Source organism: Eublepharis macularius, chromosome 11 (genome assembly GCF_028583425.1).
Source record: "Eublepharis macularius isolate TG4126 chromosome 11, MPM_Emac_v1.0, whole genome shotgun sequence".
NCBI lineage: Eukaryota > Metazoa > Chordata > Lepidosauria > Squamata > Eublepharidae > Eublepharis > Eublepharis macularius.
In genome coordinates this window covers 28262015-28276250 of record NC_072800.1, presented here as the reverse complement: position 1 = coordinate 28276250, position 14236 = coordinate 28262015, and the positions used below count along the sequence as shown (strand labels likewise).

Genomic DNA, 14236 nt, shown 5'->3' with positions numbered 1-14236 from the left:
TCTTGTCTTCATTCTACTTTAGTTATATTTAATTGTATTATTTATTTCCTCTTTCTTTAATTATACATCTATATAACTATCCTCAAAAGTTGTCAATCAATTTGATCCATATATTTCTTCAGGTAGGCTTATTCAGTTTAACATGTTACACGTTTATACCAGAAACAATATTAATTAGTCAGTCCTTATAGTTAATTATTTTCTATCCATTTTCTATATATTTTTCTATATATAACAATCTAGCAAAATAGCTGCTTAGACATTTTCATTTCTCTCTCTACCCTCCGGTAAAGTCACCCCCCTCTACATTTTGTCATATTTCAGTAGTTCTCAAACTGCCACAGTTCTCTTCCCACCTCCCATTTCTTCAACACATATTGCTTCAGCTTCTCCCACTCTGTGTTAAACTGTCCTGGGTCCAGATTTCTCAATTTTCTTGTCATTTTGTCCATTTCGGCCATATACAGCAATTTGTAAGTCCAGTCCTCAATAGTTGGCACTTCTTGTACTTTCCATTTTTGCGCATACAAAAGTCTGGCCGCTGCTGTCATGTAAAATAACAATGTTCTATATTGGGCTGGAATGTTCTCCATTCCCAAATTCAGTAGCAGGAGTTCTGGGTTCTTATTAATTTGAAATTGTAAAATCTCACTTATTACTTTTATTATTTCTCCCCAGTACTGCCTAGCTACCTCACACGTCCACCACATATGATACAGAGAGCCCTCATGTTTTTTACATTTCCAGCATTTGTTAGAAGTATTCAGATTTCCTAGCGCAATCTTCTTTGGTGTCATGTACCAACGATAGATCATTTTGTAAATGTTCTCTTTTATATTTCATTGTATATATTATATTCTTGAGACTGTTTCACTTGATTGATTTTTTTGTAGTTAGTGTTCACGGTGCATCTTTAAGACTAACCAACTTTATTGTAGCATACGTTTTCGAGAACCACAGCTCTCTTTGTCAGATGCATGGAGGGTATGAAGAAATTAGCCAGAGATATATAGGTGGTATGGGGAGGAGGGGACAGAGAAAGAGAGAAATCTCTTCAAAACAAGTCCTTTGTGTGGCAAAAAAACCTTTAAAAGAAAGGGGTTTCTTTCTATTATTATTGGTTTTTATTTTGCAACAGAGGAATATGTTTTTCTTAGAATCCCTTAATCTTGGGTCTCTCAGAAGAGTATACCTATCTTTAGAAGCGTAGAATTACTGTAATATTATTCATAAAGCATGCAAATGGGAAAATATACATACTGCAATAATTGCTGTAAAAAGTTAGATGTGTGGATGTTATTGAGTTCTTGTGGGTAAGTGAATATTATTAAATATAGATGTCTATTTAACTGTTGCATATCTGCAGCTTCATCGTATTACAATAAAAATTCTTACTCTGATTGCATATTTTTCATTTGACCTGCTGAATATGAGCTCAGTACCATGAAATGATGTTTAGCCTAAGTTAGTGTGGGCTATCTATGTGTCTGTCTGTCTGTCTGTCTGTCTGTCTGTCTGTCTGTCTGTCTGTCTGTCTGTCTGTCTGTCTGTCTGTCTGTCTGTCTGTCATACATACATACATACATACATACATACATACATACATACATACATATATACTTGGGGACCCAAAGCAGCTTACATCATTCTCTCCTCCATTTCTCCCCTTCAAAACAGACCTGTGAGGCAGGTTAGGGTAAGAGCATGTGACTGGCCCAAGGTCACCAGCAAGCTTCCATGGCAAAGTGGGGAATCGAAACTGGGTCTCCCAGATCCTAGTCCATCACTCTAGCCACTACACCACAACGGTCCTACATAATCAAATTCAATGTAATCAAAAGCATTCCCCAATAGGAACTATCTAAAATGAAAATGACAGATGGCTGAAAATATCTATCTAATAAAATAATGCATTAAAATCTGTAATTAAAGAGCTGCTGCTTAGTCAGCTGAAGCTCCCTATAGACAAGGAGCCTTGTTCTAAATAAATAGATGCCAGCATCAAGCAGGAGAAATTCCATGCACTTAATGGGATTAAGCCAAGGAATAGCCACTATATTACACATTCACAAAAAACACCATCTGCATCACAACTGATGATCACACAGGCCATATATAAATTATCTACCATATAGTTCTGCATAATTCAATGAATATTTTCCTCTAGAAGAATAGTATCTCAAGATAAGTCCTGAATAATAAAGTTAGTTGGACATAAAAGGTATTTCCTGCTCAGTGACGCTTGGAAGGTCAGCAGCAGAGTGCTTGTTTACCCAAGTCAAGTTCTGGAGATAAAAAGCTTTTTCTGCATAAATCAGACATCATATGGATCGTCATCACACGGCCCCTTATTTCGTCAGTTTTGCGCTAGAAATCGTTTCCTCTGTTATCATTATCAGAATGGATTCTCCCATCTTTTGACGACTGCTTGCGCTTCCAGTCGGTCACATTAACAGGGGAAAGCGCAATTTGACAGGCAGTCAAAGTGCCTCTGGAAATGGGGCCAAAAAATCCCGCCTCCTTTAAAAAAAATTTTTCCCACATATTTGTGCTATATTGCACTTCTGTTATACCAATGTTGTGCTGTGCCAAAGTTATATATATAACTTTGAGGCTTAATTGTGGGTCATGCTGGGGCTTGTGGGAGTGTGGGGCGAGAGAATCCAAGTTAGGTGGGACAGATGATCGGGGAAGTGAGTGCTTTGGCGTTGCAAAGTGTTCACAGTCAATCCAGGGCATTCACATGGAATCGGATAAGGACGACATAAAGAGTCACAAAGCGTGATTTGGGGAGAATGGCGAAATCGCAACAGAACCGGAATAAGGTGAGCATTCAGCGGGAGATGACGCTAGTTTGGTGCTAAATTTATGGCCGTGTGACAATGGCCTTGGTGTTTCTGTTTGCTACAATTTCTTGTTGACTACCATGGGTTGCCAAGCTGGAAAACTGAATGTTTCTATGATATTGTGAACTTAACAATAGAGGCCCAGCCACAACAATGGACAGAATATCTACTCACCAAGGTTAGCTCCAAGAAAAACATTAAACCAAAGTTGGTCTATTTGCATTAGCTGCTTGGAACCAGACTCTGTTCAAAATTAATTGTGACCCCTCTCAGTTATATGAGCCTCCCTGCTCTCTCAAATCTGCCAGACAGGCTGTGCTCTGTGTTCTTTCTCTGTATGAACTGAAGGTTTTTTCGTGTGGTAAATCTCCTCAGGACTTAAAACAAGTCCAGCAGGTGTAATGCCAGGATGGCTGGAATAAATTGGTCCTTAGAAAAATGTTAGGTTCACTAGACTAGGAACATGCATAATTTGTTAAAACATCCATGGAAGATTTCTCATAATGTTCTATCAGGAATCATGAGAAAAGTACTGTTCTATATTTTTCATTGTGCTCCTAGTTTATTATCTGATTTATCATGAAGATGGTCACATGGTTGGTGGAAGAGTGAGTGAAAACTGCCCTGGAGGAATATAGGCATCACCCATAAATACTTCATACAATTGTCAGGTCAATGAAGGCAGTACGACTCTACATAAAATACTACAACGGAATCAGTATTCCAGATGCTACCAGGCATAAAAGTGAACCATTGTTCTAACTGTATTGCAAAAAAAACACCCCACATATGTTCATTGTACTTCTCCTAGTGTTTGTCTCTTTTCTACAAACACAAGAGGGAGAAAGACTATAGGCAATTGTCACTCCATCTCTTCCTTCTTTTTCCAACCACTTCATCACTCAGCAAACATGCAAAGCAGTTTGTCAAGTTGTCCTAGTTACCTGTCTGAAGAACTCCTCTAGCAATGACATGGTCCAGCGATGATGGAGATCCCATGCCTTGGCGGGATGACTGATATCTGCAGTGTGCAACATCAGTGATAAGGCTTTCGGTTTGTCAATTCTGCAAGTCCAAACAAGGAAACAAATTAATTGTCTGCACCATTAGATGGGAAAGAGACTGCTAGGCAAAGAAATGAAGCTATCATAACCTTTCACACAGAGACTGACTTGCAGGCTTAGAGAAGTTGACAACTATAAAAGTTTAACTTAGCTTCCTTGATGAGAAGGTGATAGGAGATGTGTCAGAGTATTAAATGAACCGGAGTTCAGACCTTTTGCTTTGCTAGATTTTGTCTATGTGCACAACTGAGTTTGGCTTTGATAGTTTTGGTGTGAATTTCTCCTTGTAGATTGTGGCTTGGATCCAGCCTGCTGAGCAGTGGATGATAATAAAAGAAGGAAATAGGGGTCTTCTTTGGCTGCTCAAAAAGGCGATGCTGAGAAACACGGGACCAGCATGTGCAAAAGCTGTGTGTGATGGGGCCTGTAGAAAGGAGGGAACTGGGTGAGAGTGAGTGAAAAAAGCTGGCTGGATCCAATCATGTGTTTATGGCTGCTTCCACAAACACTGGATAATGCACTTTCAATACTCTTTAATGATCATTTGGAACTGGGTTTTCATGTGTGAAACACAAAATCCACAAGAGGCTGATTTGATCCACTTTATGTTTCAGTCTTACTTAGGTGTCCCAGAAGGGTTGGGAGAAACATGGGCTTACAAATATTTCATATAAATAAACAAAATAGGGAGCATTTACAATGTAAATTTAAGCCACCTTTAAATCAAGTAATGGCTTCTAAAGAGAAACTCTGAGAAGCATAGTCTGCAATGCTTGGTTCAGATATCACTGTGAATGAGTTCTGTGATCATGCACTCCCTCCTCCCCTCATGTGCTCCAAATTTCTCCCTTGCTTCCATGGTTTGAAAAAAAGTATGGTTACTGCAAATCATGAATCAGAAGCACTTTGAAGGTGGTTTCCATTCAATTCCATTACTAATTTGCAGTTATCCCAGTTTGACCAATCCAGACATCATTGTAAACAAGTGTTGCCTGATTCAGACATAGCAGTGAAAGATAGCTATTACACTCGAGGAATCTAGGGAGGGTACCAGAACATGTGAGGAGGAAGAAAGAGGAGTGTATGTGTGTGTAAGCACAAAGTCTGTTCACCTTAATATTTGGACTGGGTGTATTGGAGAAAAAGTATTAACAGATCCCTGAGCTACATTTGTCTTGAAGGGAAATAATAGTTAAACCAATGTGGGTTAGCCATATAAGTAAGAATTCACTTAATTACTTCTACAGCTAGAAAATCAAAAGGATCCTGAAGCGCCATATGTATAGTCAAGATTTCATTCCACAGGTGACACATTCCCTCTCAGCTGATGTGTAACTACAACCTTGTTATTAACAATCCCGATGATATGTCACTTTTGACCTTCAGCCTTGTGCTTTGATCTTGTATTTGCCTCTTCTAACATCATCTCTATAATAACAGCAGCATAACCTTTCTATCATAACCTTCAGTCCCATCCCAGTTGTGAACTTCAGTATTTCTTTACTCAATTAATTTCTATCCAACCTTCCAGCCACTGTGGAATCCCAAGTGGGATTTTTTTTCTCTGTGAGGGACAAAGTGTTCTTCTCGGAGGTGGAGGACAGAAAAATGAATGGTCATAAAAAGCAGCTTTAGATGAGTTCATGACAACCTAACATGGTTGGCCTTATGAATACACAAAGTCACTTTGCAATGAGTCAGAACATTGGCGCATCTAACTTGTTATCTTCTGCTCTGACATCAGCAGAAGGTCTCCAGTGTCTCTGGTGGAGAAATACCTTCTTCAATGCTGCTAATAAATGTAGGGGACAGGGACGAGCCCCTGGGACCTTCTGTATAGAAAATGTATGCCCCACACTAGTCCCTTCCCTACGCCATACCTTCCATCACACTGCTCTAACTTGTCATATGGTTTGAGTTTCATGATTTTTCATGTTCTGTCTCTGCCTTGAGAACCCTCAAGGGTGATATGACAGAAAGGCATATTCTGTATCAAAAGGTACTGCTTCTCACAGCCTACCCTTTTAAACTATAATTGGTTTCAACAGGTGAGAACTAGTTATAGATTTCCATGCAAATGCTGAGTTGCTGAATCGAGTTCTGGGTGGAGCTCCTATTTCCTAACAGGCCCCACAATTCCCCCAAGAATAAACTACAACTACTAAGGAAGAATGAAGCAGATGTATTCCTGGAAGAAAGGAAATAATCCTTTTCTTTCTCTTCTACCCCTATCTCATCTAATCTAAAACTGGAGGCTGTCTTTCAGCATTGGGAAGAAACACTGCTGATGGCTTTAATGCCTCATCTTTGCCATAGACACAAAGATCCAGGCCATAGGATGGGGGAAAAGTTTTTTCTGTCTCGGTCCTATCCATGCTGGAGTAATAACAACCTTTCTTTGATAAAAATGCAACGATTTGGTTTCCTTTTATCAATGCTACACTGGTTTAGACGCTTTGCTCCTCTGAAACTAAGCATGTGCGTGTGTGAATTCAATCAATGTGAACAGAAATAGGCACAGGCATCAAAATGCTGGGTCCCCCCCTAGAGAGATGTTTGTGAAGCTTGTTTAATGAAGTGGCAAAGTACCAGCTGTAATACAGCCCTTCACAGCACAGTATCACAAGGTGACTCACCCTTCTGGCTGCTGCAATGCATTCTTCATGGCTTTGATTTGCTGGAAGTGACAGGACATATCTGTAGCCAGCACCATCTCAATCACCAGAGTTCTGAATTCCCTTTTGGGTAGATATCAAATCAAGGCAGGGGAGGGTGGAGAGAAAGGGTCAGAAACATGTAAGAAATACATTTTTTTCCTAGGTCCCTCTATCAACAAATTATTTATGACATTCTTACTGTACAAGCCAGTGTGCGTCATTGAGCACTTCACATTATCAGGTTTTTTAACAGTGCTTAAGGACTGAGAGGCATATCTGTTGCAAGTAGCAGGCCTGGAATGAGCAACTTAGTCAGCTGATGTTGCCTTGCTTGCAAAGAGATAACCTTCTACTTCTCAGAAAAGGGTATCCGAATATTTGTCTTCTATGAAATGTAAAGTTTCAGCATCAATGTGATACTAGGGAGGCTAAAATTGCTTATTCTGGTAGCATTCCAGGAAACCAGATCCCTATATAATATATATCGCGTGCACACACACACAGAGCTGAATCCATGTCCCAGTAGAGAGTATAATGGTTGCTAACTCCCCATGCAAAGAGAGCCCCATTTGAGTAAACAATTTTGGCCAGCCTGGTATCATGTTCAAAATCAAGCCACCATTCAGTACTTAGGAACTCTTAGGGCAGAATCTAGTGGAAGCTTGAATTTCATATTACTGTGAATGAAAAACTACACTACAATGAACAGCAAAAAAGCAGAGAATTTGATGGTTGCTTTACCTCAGCCGAGGACCTCAGGAGAGCATTTATGTCTCTCTCCCCACCCTCCACCATTTTATCCTCACAACAACAACTCCTCCTACACAGTACAACCCTCAAACAAGCTACACCCTTCTAATGCATTAGAAGGTTGTAACTGCTCTTAGCACTGCTTTGCCAGTGATCATCATGGCAGCTGTATCTGACGATGGACAGCCAGCCTGACACCCCACCAGATGTATTGGCAGGGGTTTGAACACTGTGGCTGTATGGTTAAAACAAGAGCTGATTGTAATTAAACCCTATGAAGACAGAGGTCCTACATTTGGGCCGCAGGTTGATGGGATTGGAAATTCAGCTCCCAACCCTTGATGGGGTGCTATTGACGCCTGCGGCAACAGTGAGGAATTTGGGTGTGACTCTGGATGCATCACTCGCAACAGAGGCCCAAGTCACAGCAGTTGCCAGATCTGCAGTTTTCCATCTCTGCCAGGTCACGTAGCTTACCCCCTATCACTCCTCCCATGACCTAGCTACGGTGATCCATGCAATGGTTATCTCCAGGCTGGACTACCATGACTCACTCTATGCAGGGCTACCCTTGAGACTCAGAAACTGCAATTGGTTCAGAATGCAGCAGCACATGTCGTTACAGGTACACTGTTTAGAGCACATATACATCAGGTGTTGTGCCACCTGCATTGGCTCCCAGTTGAATTCTGGATCCAGTTCAAGGTCTTGGTTCTGACATTTAAAACCCTTAGAAGACTGGGACCAACATCTCTATGGGACTGTCTCTCTCCACATGTCCCCTGGAGGCCTTTACACTCGGCTGATCAACATTTGTTGGTGGTCTCTGGCCCTAAGGATGTTCACCAGGCCTCAACCAGAGCCAGAGCCTTTTTGGCTCTGGCGCCGGCTGGGTAGAATGCTCTCCCTGTCAAGATCCAGACCCTGCAGAACCTGTTGCAGTTCTGCCAGGTTTGTAAAACAGAGATTTTCCACCAAGCCTATGGCTGCAGCTGAGGCGATGGCAAATTGTCCTACTGGCCACTCTGGTTCTGGTTCTGTTCTGCCTTCTGCTGCTTTAGATCTTGGCAGATCCCTACCCACTCATCTGACCCACAGTGCTTTGAGTGCTTTATTTGATTTGTATGCCAGACATCATACTTGGGACTAGTATTGTTTATATTGTATATTTATTAATTTTGATTTATATATGTTTATTTTCTACATTTTTGCATGTGAGTATTGTTATTGTAAACTGCCCTGAGCTGCTTGTGGGGAGGGCAGGCTAAAAAATAAATAAACTAAACCATGTGGGGACTGGAACACCTAGTCCTGTTCTCTAACCACAACACATACAGTCCATCAGTGGTGGAGGACCAAAATGGCTGACAAAACTACAAATGAATATAACAACAACACAAATTTGGGAATGGTTAGTTGTCCCTAGATGACTGCAGCTGTGATAAAGATTAGATTTGTTTCCCAGATATATTCTAAGCAACTTAACATTTCCTAGATGCCTTTTCAATTTTGTATTTGCCAGTAAAGGCTTCTGCCCTGTTTCATTTCATCAACTGCATAGAACACGGGGCTGCCTTTGAAAACTGTCCAGAAATATCATTTGGTCCAAAATGCAGCAGCCAGTCTCAATCACTTGAACTCAATTAATATAATTTCAAGTACATTCATGAACAAAACTACGAAACACGTTCTGACGGGATCCAGAGGAGTTAGCCATGTTAGTCTGTAGTAGCAAAATAGTAAAGACTAGAGATTGCATCTGACAAAGAGAACTGTGGTTCTCAAAAGCTTATGCTATAATAAAGTTGGTTAGTCTTAAAGGAGCTACTGGACTCTTTACTATTCTGATGGGACGTCCTTTCAGCACAATAAAAAAAAAATTCAAAATTTTCATTTTTATCCTCACAGCAACCCTCAGAGGTAGGTTAGGCTGAGAGTTTATAGAAACATTCTAGGTACTTGCATGCTCCAAAACTTAAAAAAAATTATCCGGACCTATCAATTTCAAATATTTGTTCAACTCTGGCACAAATTATAGCTCTTTCATATTTTTGCTTAGTTAAGCAATGCAAATTGCACCAATCTGTAATATATTTATCCATCTATTTATTTACTTACTCCATTTGTATCCTGCCTTTGTCCCCAATGGACAACCAAAGTGGCTGACACCCTCCTTTCCTCCACAACCCTCTAAGGTAGGCTGGGCTGACAGGATGTGGCTGGCTCTGGGTCACCCAGGGAGTTTCCACAGGAGAGTGGAGATTCGAACCTCAGTCTTCCAGATGCTAGTCCGATACTCTAGCAACACGACTGGATAGCATTCTGTACATACAGCTGCAGTACTTGCAATGTTATGGCCAACTACAATAATTATGATTTTAAAATGACTAATAGTATCACTGGTAGACTTCAGCACATGTTGAACATGAGTTGTACCTTCAGTTATCTGCCACCCCAGCATACTGATGCTCCAAATGCCAAGGACCCTCTCACTGATCAGTTGATTGGAGAGGATACTTGCCGCAATCATGCCGACAGAGGCCAAGACTGGCAGGGATTCTTACCTCCAATCATCCTTGGAGAGGTTAGACAAAATGTTCATCTCTTCATCATCTTGCAAAAGGCGAAAAGCTGCACTAAGGTGATGATTTTCCAGCACAGACCGGTCGTTATAAAGAATGGCTGTATCTGACCTATAATGTGAAAGATTCTATATGAATATACATAGATGCTGATGACCCTGCCCCCAAAGAACTGTCCCATTAAAAATGCATCAGGAATCAGCTTGGCATTAAAAATATTACAAAATATTTTACCAAAGTGTCAATTTCTACCCCTTCCATTGCTATGCTATGGGGGAAATAGCCTTCCCTCTTTAGACCATTAGCCAAGCAGTACTCTGTGGGTTAGATCAAATGTTAATCTGTCTATGTGGAAATGTGGCAACTTTCCATATGGCATATGGCAGGATAAGCACTTTTTTCAAGTGCTTATCCTATCTATCAGCCCAATCACACAGAGCAAAAATGTGTTTGGGGTTTGCATACATGCTGATACTTTCGCACTCTCTCACACATAATCCATCCCCCCTCTACCGAATAAAATGAGACTTAGGTCTGAGAAGACATGCTTAGGATAGATCCCATACACTCAGTTTCTTCATGCTTGAAAGGAACCATGAGTTTCAGTTCCTAACAACTATTTGTAACGAAAGATCTGAAATATTCAACCTTCCAAAAAATTTTTATTTGAGAACATTGCAGTCTAAAACTTTTCACTACGAATGGTCTCACCGTGTCTGAATATGAAAGTTGTTGGTAGTTCCAGTGTGCTCGTAGTCATGAATGGCAGCTGCAAAGATCATAGCAAAGATCTCCAGCTCGGTCAACCAGTGCTGAAACAGAGATTGAAGAGCAGTCAGAGAACACATCTTTTTGATCAACATGAGGAGGGATTTCGTTTTCCAAGGAAAGCATCCCCTGTTATCAAAATATTCTGCAGTGCCTTTTTACTCCCGTCTTCATCTATTCCAATTCAGCAACAAATAATGTAGAATACATGAAGCTCCTTAGAGCAACAAGTCACTGGTCCGGCAAGCTCTCTGTGATCTGTTCTGGCAACTGCCCTCCGAGGTCTTGGGTAGAAGCCTTTGCCAGTCTTGCCACCCAGTGATCCTTTTACCTGGATGTGCTGCAGAGCGAATCTGGGATTTTCAACATTCAAATAATATCCTGTACTGGAGCTACGGCTCCCATAGTTAATGGCAGAACTGGAATATGTCTTTTCTGTTCCTGCATTGGCACAGGATAATGGATTAAAAAATAAAGCCGTACAAAAAATAATGAATATCCATGGGGGGGGGCAACAATAGCAAAGAAGTCATCCAACAAAAGAAAAAAGAACACAAAAGGAGAGCCAATCAGTGTCTTTTGCAAGGATTTCATGTACAGGGAGATTTAATTATCTGCTGAAACAGTTTGAATCAAAGCAAAAGATTTGCTGTTTGTGCACAGACGAATGGGAAAAACAAAGATGCATTTCTACATTGCAAATGAAATGAATGTATCTCAAGACAGCAGGAGGACATACAGCAAAAAAAAAAGGAAGAAGCAATTACAATTCCATGTTTCATTTGTCCCTAAAACGATTATTGATTTTGAACAGCATAAAACAAAGATGATATGCTTATTAAAGACAACATCAGCCATGTCCCCCTCCACTCCACGGTCCAGTTTTGCACAAAGACAAGTTGCACAGCGAAGCCCTGGGCTTCGGTAATTACACAGCCCCACTGAAGAAACATTCTATATTTTAAACCTTGAGAATGCCACATGCTTTCTCTCAGCATGGCACACAATCCAGTTAGACTGCAAAACTGGCTTTGAATCAAAAGTATAGGCCTTTCATGCTACCAACTGCGGCATTTCTATATTTGATCATAAAAACTGAACCTCCCTTTACTCTTAATACAGCCCAGACAGGGAAATTATTTTTGCAGAACTCTGCAGCCTTTTCAGTTAAGGAACTCCCATTCACACCCAGCATAAACAGCAGCTCTATCTGACCTTACAGTAAATTAAAACCAAAAATTCTTCTTCTGTGATGAATGGTAATGTGTAGTACTTTCCCCCAAATCCCTGCAAGAGTTTTACTGCTCCGCTATATTACATCTTGCAGTAATTTCTGCTTGACACTGTTAATATCTTTTTAGGAGTGCTCTCAGGAAATTGCGGAGCTTTCATTACATTTTCTAGAGTAGAGGCATGTAACTGGGCCTTACACAGGCAATACTACCCTTTGTGTAGCCTACGGCTTCATAGTTATTACATCAACGAAGGGCTTGATTTTGAGTAAAAAAACTCATGGATTTCATGTCCTAAGGTATTTTTGAATGTGACTCACATTTGGTTTTCCTCTTAACTATCATTAAACTAGATTTCACCCAGTTAAAGTTACAGACTCTGGAATATACATTTCACAACAATATTTAACATTAGAAGGGGGTTCACATTTTATTGATTAAAAAGTGTCTGGGGGAGGATTATGTAAATATTTGATCCAAAAGGTCCCAACCAATGAATAGTTTCTGTAAGGTTGTCCAGGTTCTGCACTCAGCATTTTTGGGGTTGTGAGTAGGGAGTCTCTTGGGCCATTTACACTAGAGGGCTACCACCGCTTCATGCCTCTTTCCAAGTTTCCACGTGGTGTTTGTATGATTTCATAGCAATGACTTCACAGTTTAGAAGAAAACTGTATTTGCTAAACCTCAGTTTTAAAAAAATGCCTGCAGACAGGGTCAGCAATCCCAGGTGGGGTCTGGAGATCTCCTGGAATTATACCCAATCTCTAGACTACAGAGATCCGTTCTCTTGGAGAAAATGACTGTTTTGGAAGGTGGTGTATATGGCATTATACCCAACTGAGGTCCTTCCCCTTTCCAAACTCCACCCTCCTTAGGCTTTACACCTCAAATCTCCAGGAATTTCCCAGCCTGAAGCTGGCAACCCTACACATAGATCATTGGCAGTCTTTCTTGCTCTGTTAAATATGTTCAAAACTACTATGGGCAACCGATATTAAGTTCACCTGGGATGGGAGCTATAATAATCTAGACTTTCTGGACATTACTATTTATCGGGAGAACAACAGACTGGCCGTGCGCCCCTATAAAAAACCTACGGACCGGTGTTCCTATTTACAATACCAGTCCTTTCACCCGAGGGGTTTAAAGGATAATATTCCTTTGGGACAGTTCTTGCGGCTAAAACGGAATTCTACTGACACACGCTTTTATAGATCTAGTGGCCGTGCTTTAGAAGACAGTTTTGCAGCAAGAGGTTATCCACAGTACATCATCGAACAAGCCAAACGAGCCTCAGATGCCACTGACCGGACTGACTTATTAATACCGAGACACAGGAGGATGGACAGCAAAATTAAATGGGGCTTGGAGTACACGCCATTGGCCCCGAAGATAGTTGCTATCATTAGACAGCACTGGCACATTATCAGTGGCATCAAAGGATGTGAACCGGGGCTGTCAGTTGGTTTTAGACGCACGCGGTCGATTGGAGACATTGTAATGAGATCCGAATTTTCCGGCAGCCCCTGTTCAAGTAATTTGCCATCGGGCCATTTTACATGTGGCTCCTGCAGCGTGTGTAGCCTCATGGTAAAAATAGAACAAATTATCCCTGACCATCGCCCCCACACACATTTCTTTTCGAACTGTAAGTCACATAACGTGATATACGTCATTCAGTGTAAGTGTCCCTTACTGTATATAGGAAGTACCACGCGCCCTTTAAGAGTCAGGATACAAGAACACCTGTCTAGAATTAGGAATTTAGTGTGGGAGGCACCCCTTGTAACCCACTTCTATGAGCAGAAACATCTTTCAAATGACTTCAGAGTCTCGGTAATTGATCTTTTGGACTGCCCTTTCGCTCTGGATCGGACAAAATTGCTGCTACGTTTGGAATCCAAATGGATTTTTGGCTTAAACTCCTTGGCACCAAATGGCTTAAATTCAGAAATTGATTTTTCGTGTTTTTTGTAAGTTTTGGGACCCTTGCAAAGATCCTCCATAGATTTCTGGCCCCTCCTCCTTGTGGAGATTTAATTAGCAGTAGTCCTTTCTTTGTTGCATGTCCGTGAATCACGCTGGTGGAGGAACGGTGGGAGATCTTGTTTTTCGTGCTTGCGACACAATGTAAGTTTTTTTCCTTTGCAATTATGTATTGTGAGTGTCTTATAATTATGAGCAAGTTTGTGGATTGTGTTTTCTTTATTACAGTATGTTCAGTCCGAAAGATCTTACGCCCAGGAGGAAGTGAGGAGTGGTCCTCACGAAACGGGTTAATTACATTTGCCTGCAAACCCCCGTCGGCGCTTTTTCTGTATATACAATTGATTTTAT

At 40.9% G+C, this 14236-nt stretch overlaps 1 protein-coding gene across 4 annotated transcripts in view; it reads right to left on the bottom strand.

Annotated features, from left to right (window-relative positions):
- The window catches only part of PDE1C (phosphodiesterase 1C), a 334910-nt gene that overhangs the window by 52557 nt on the left and 268117 nt on the right, over positions 1-14236 (bottom strand). For all 4 annotated transcript variants that reach the window (XM_054992060.1, XM_054992061.1, XM_054992062.1 and 1 more), the window contains 4 exons: positions 10611-10711; positions 9882-10010; positions 6547-6648; positions 3791-3911 (listed from right to left, as the gene is read on the bottom strand). In XM_054992060.1, the coding sequence (XP_054848035.1) occupies positions 3791-3911; positions 6547-6648; positions 9882-10010; positions 10611-10711 (453 nt within the window). The remainder of the gene's footprint in view (positions 1-3790; positions 3912-6546; positions 6649-9881; positions 10011-10610; positions 10712-14236) is intronic.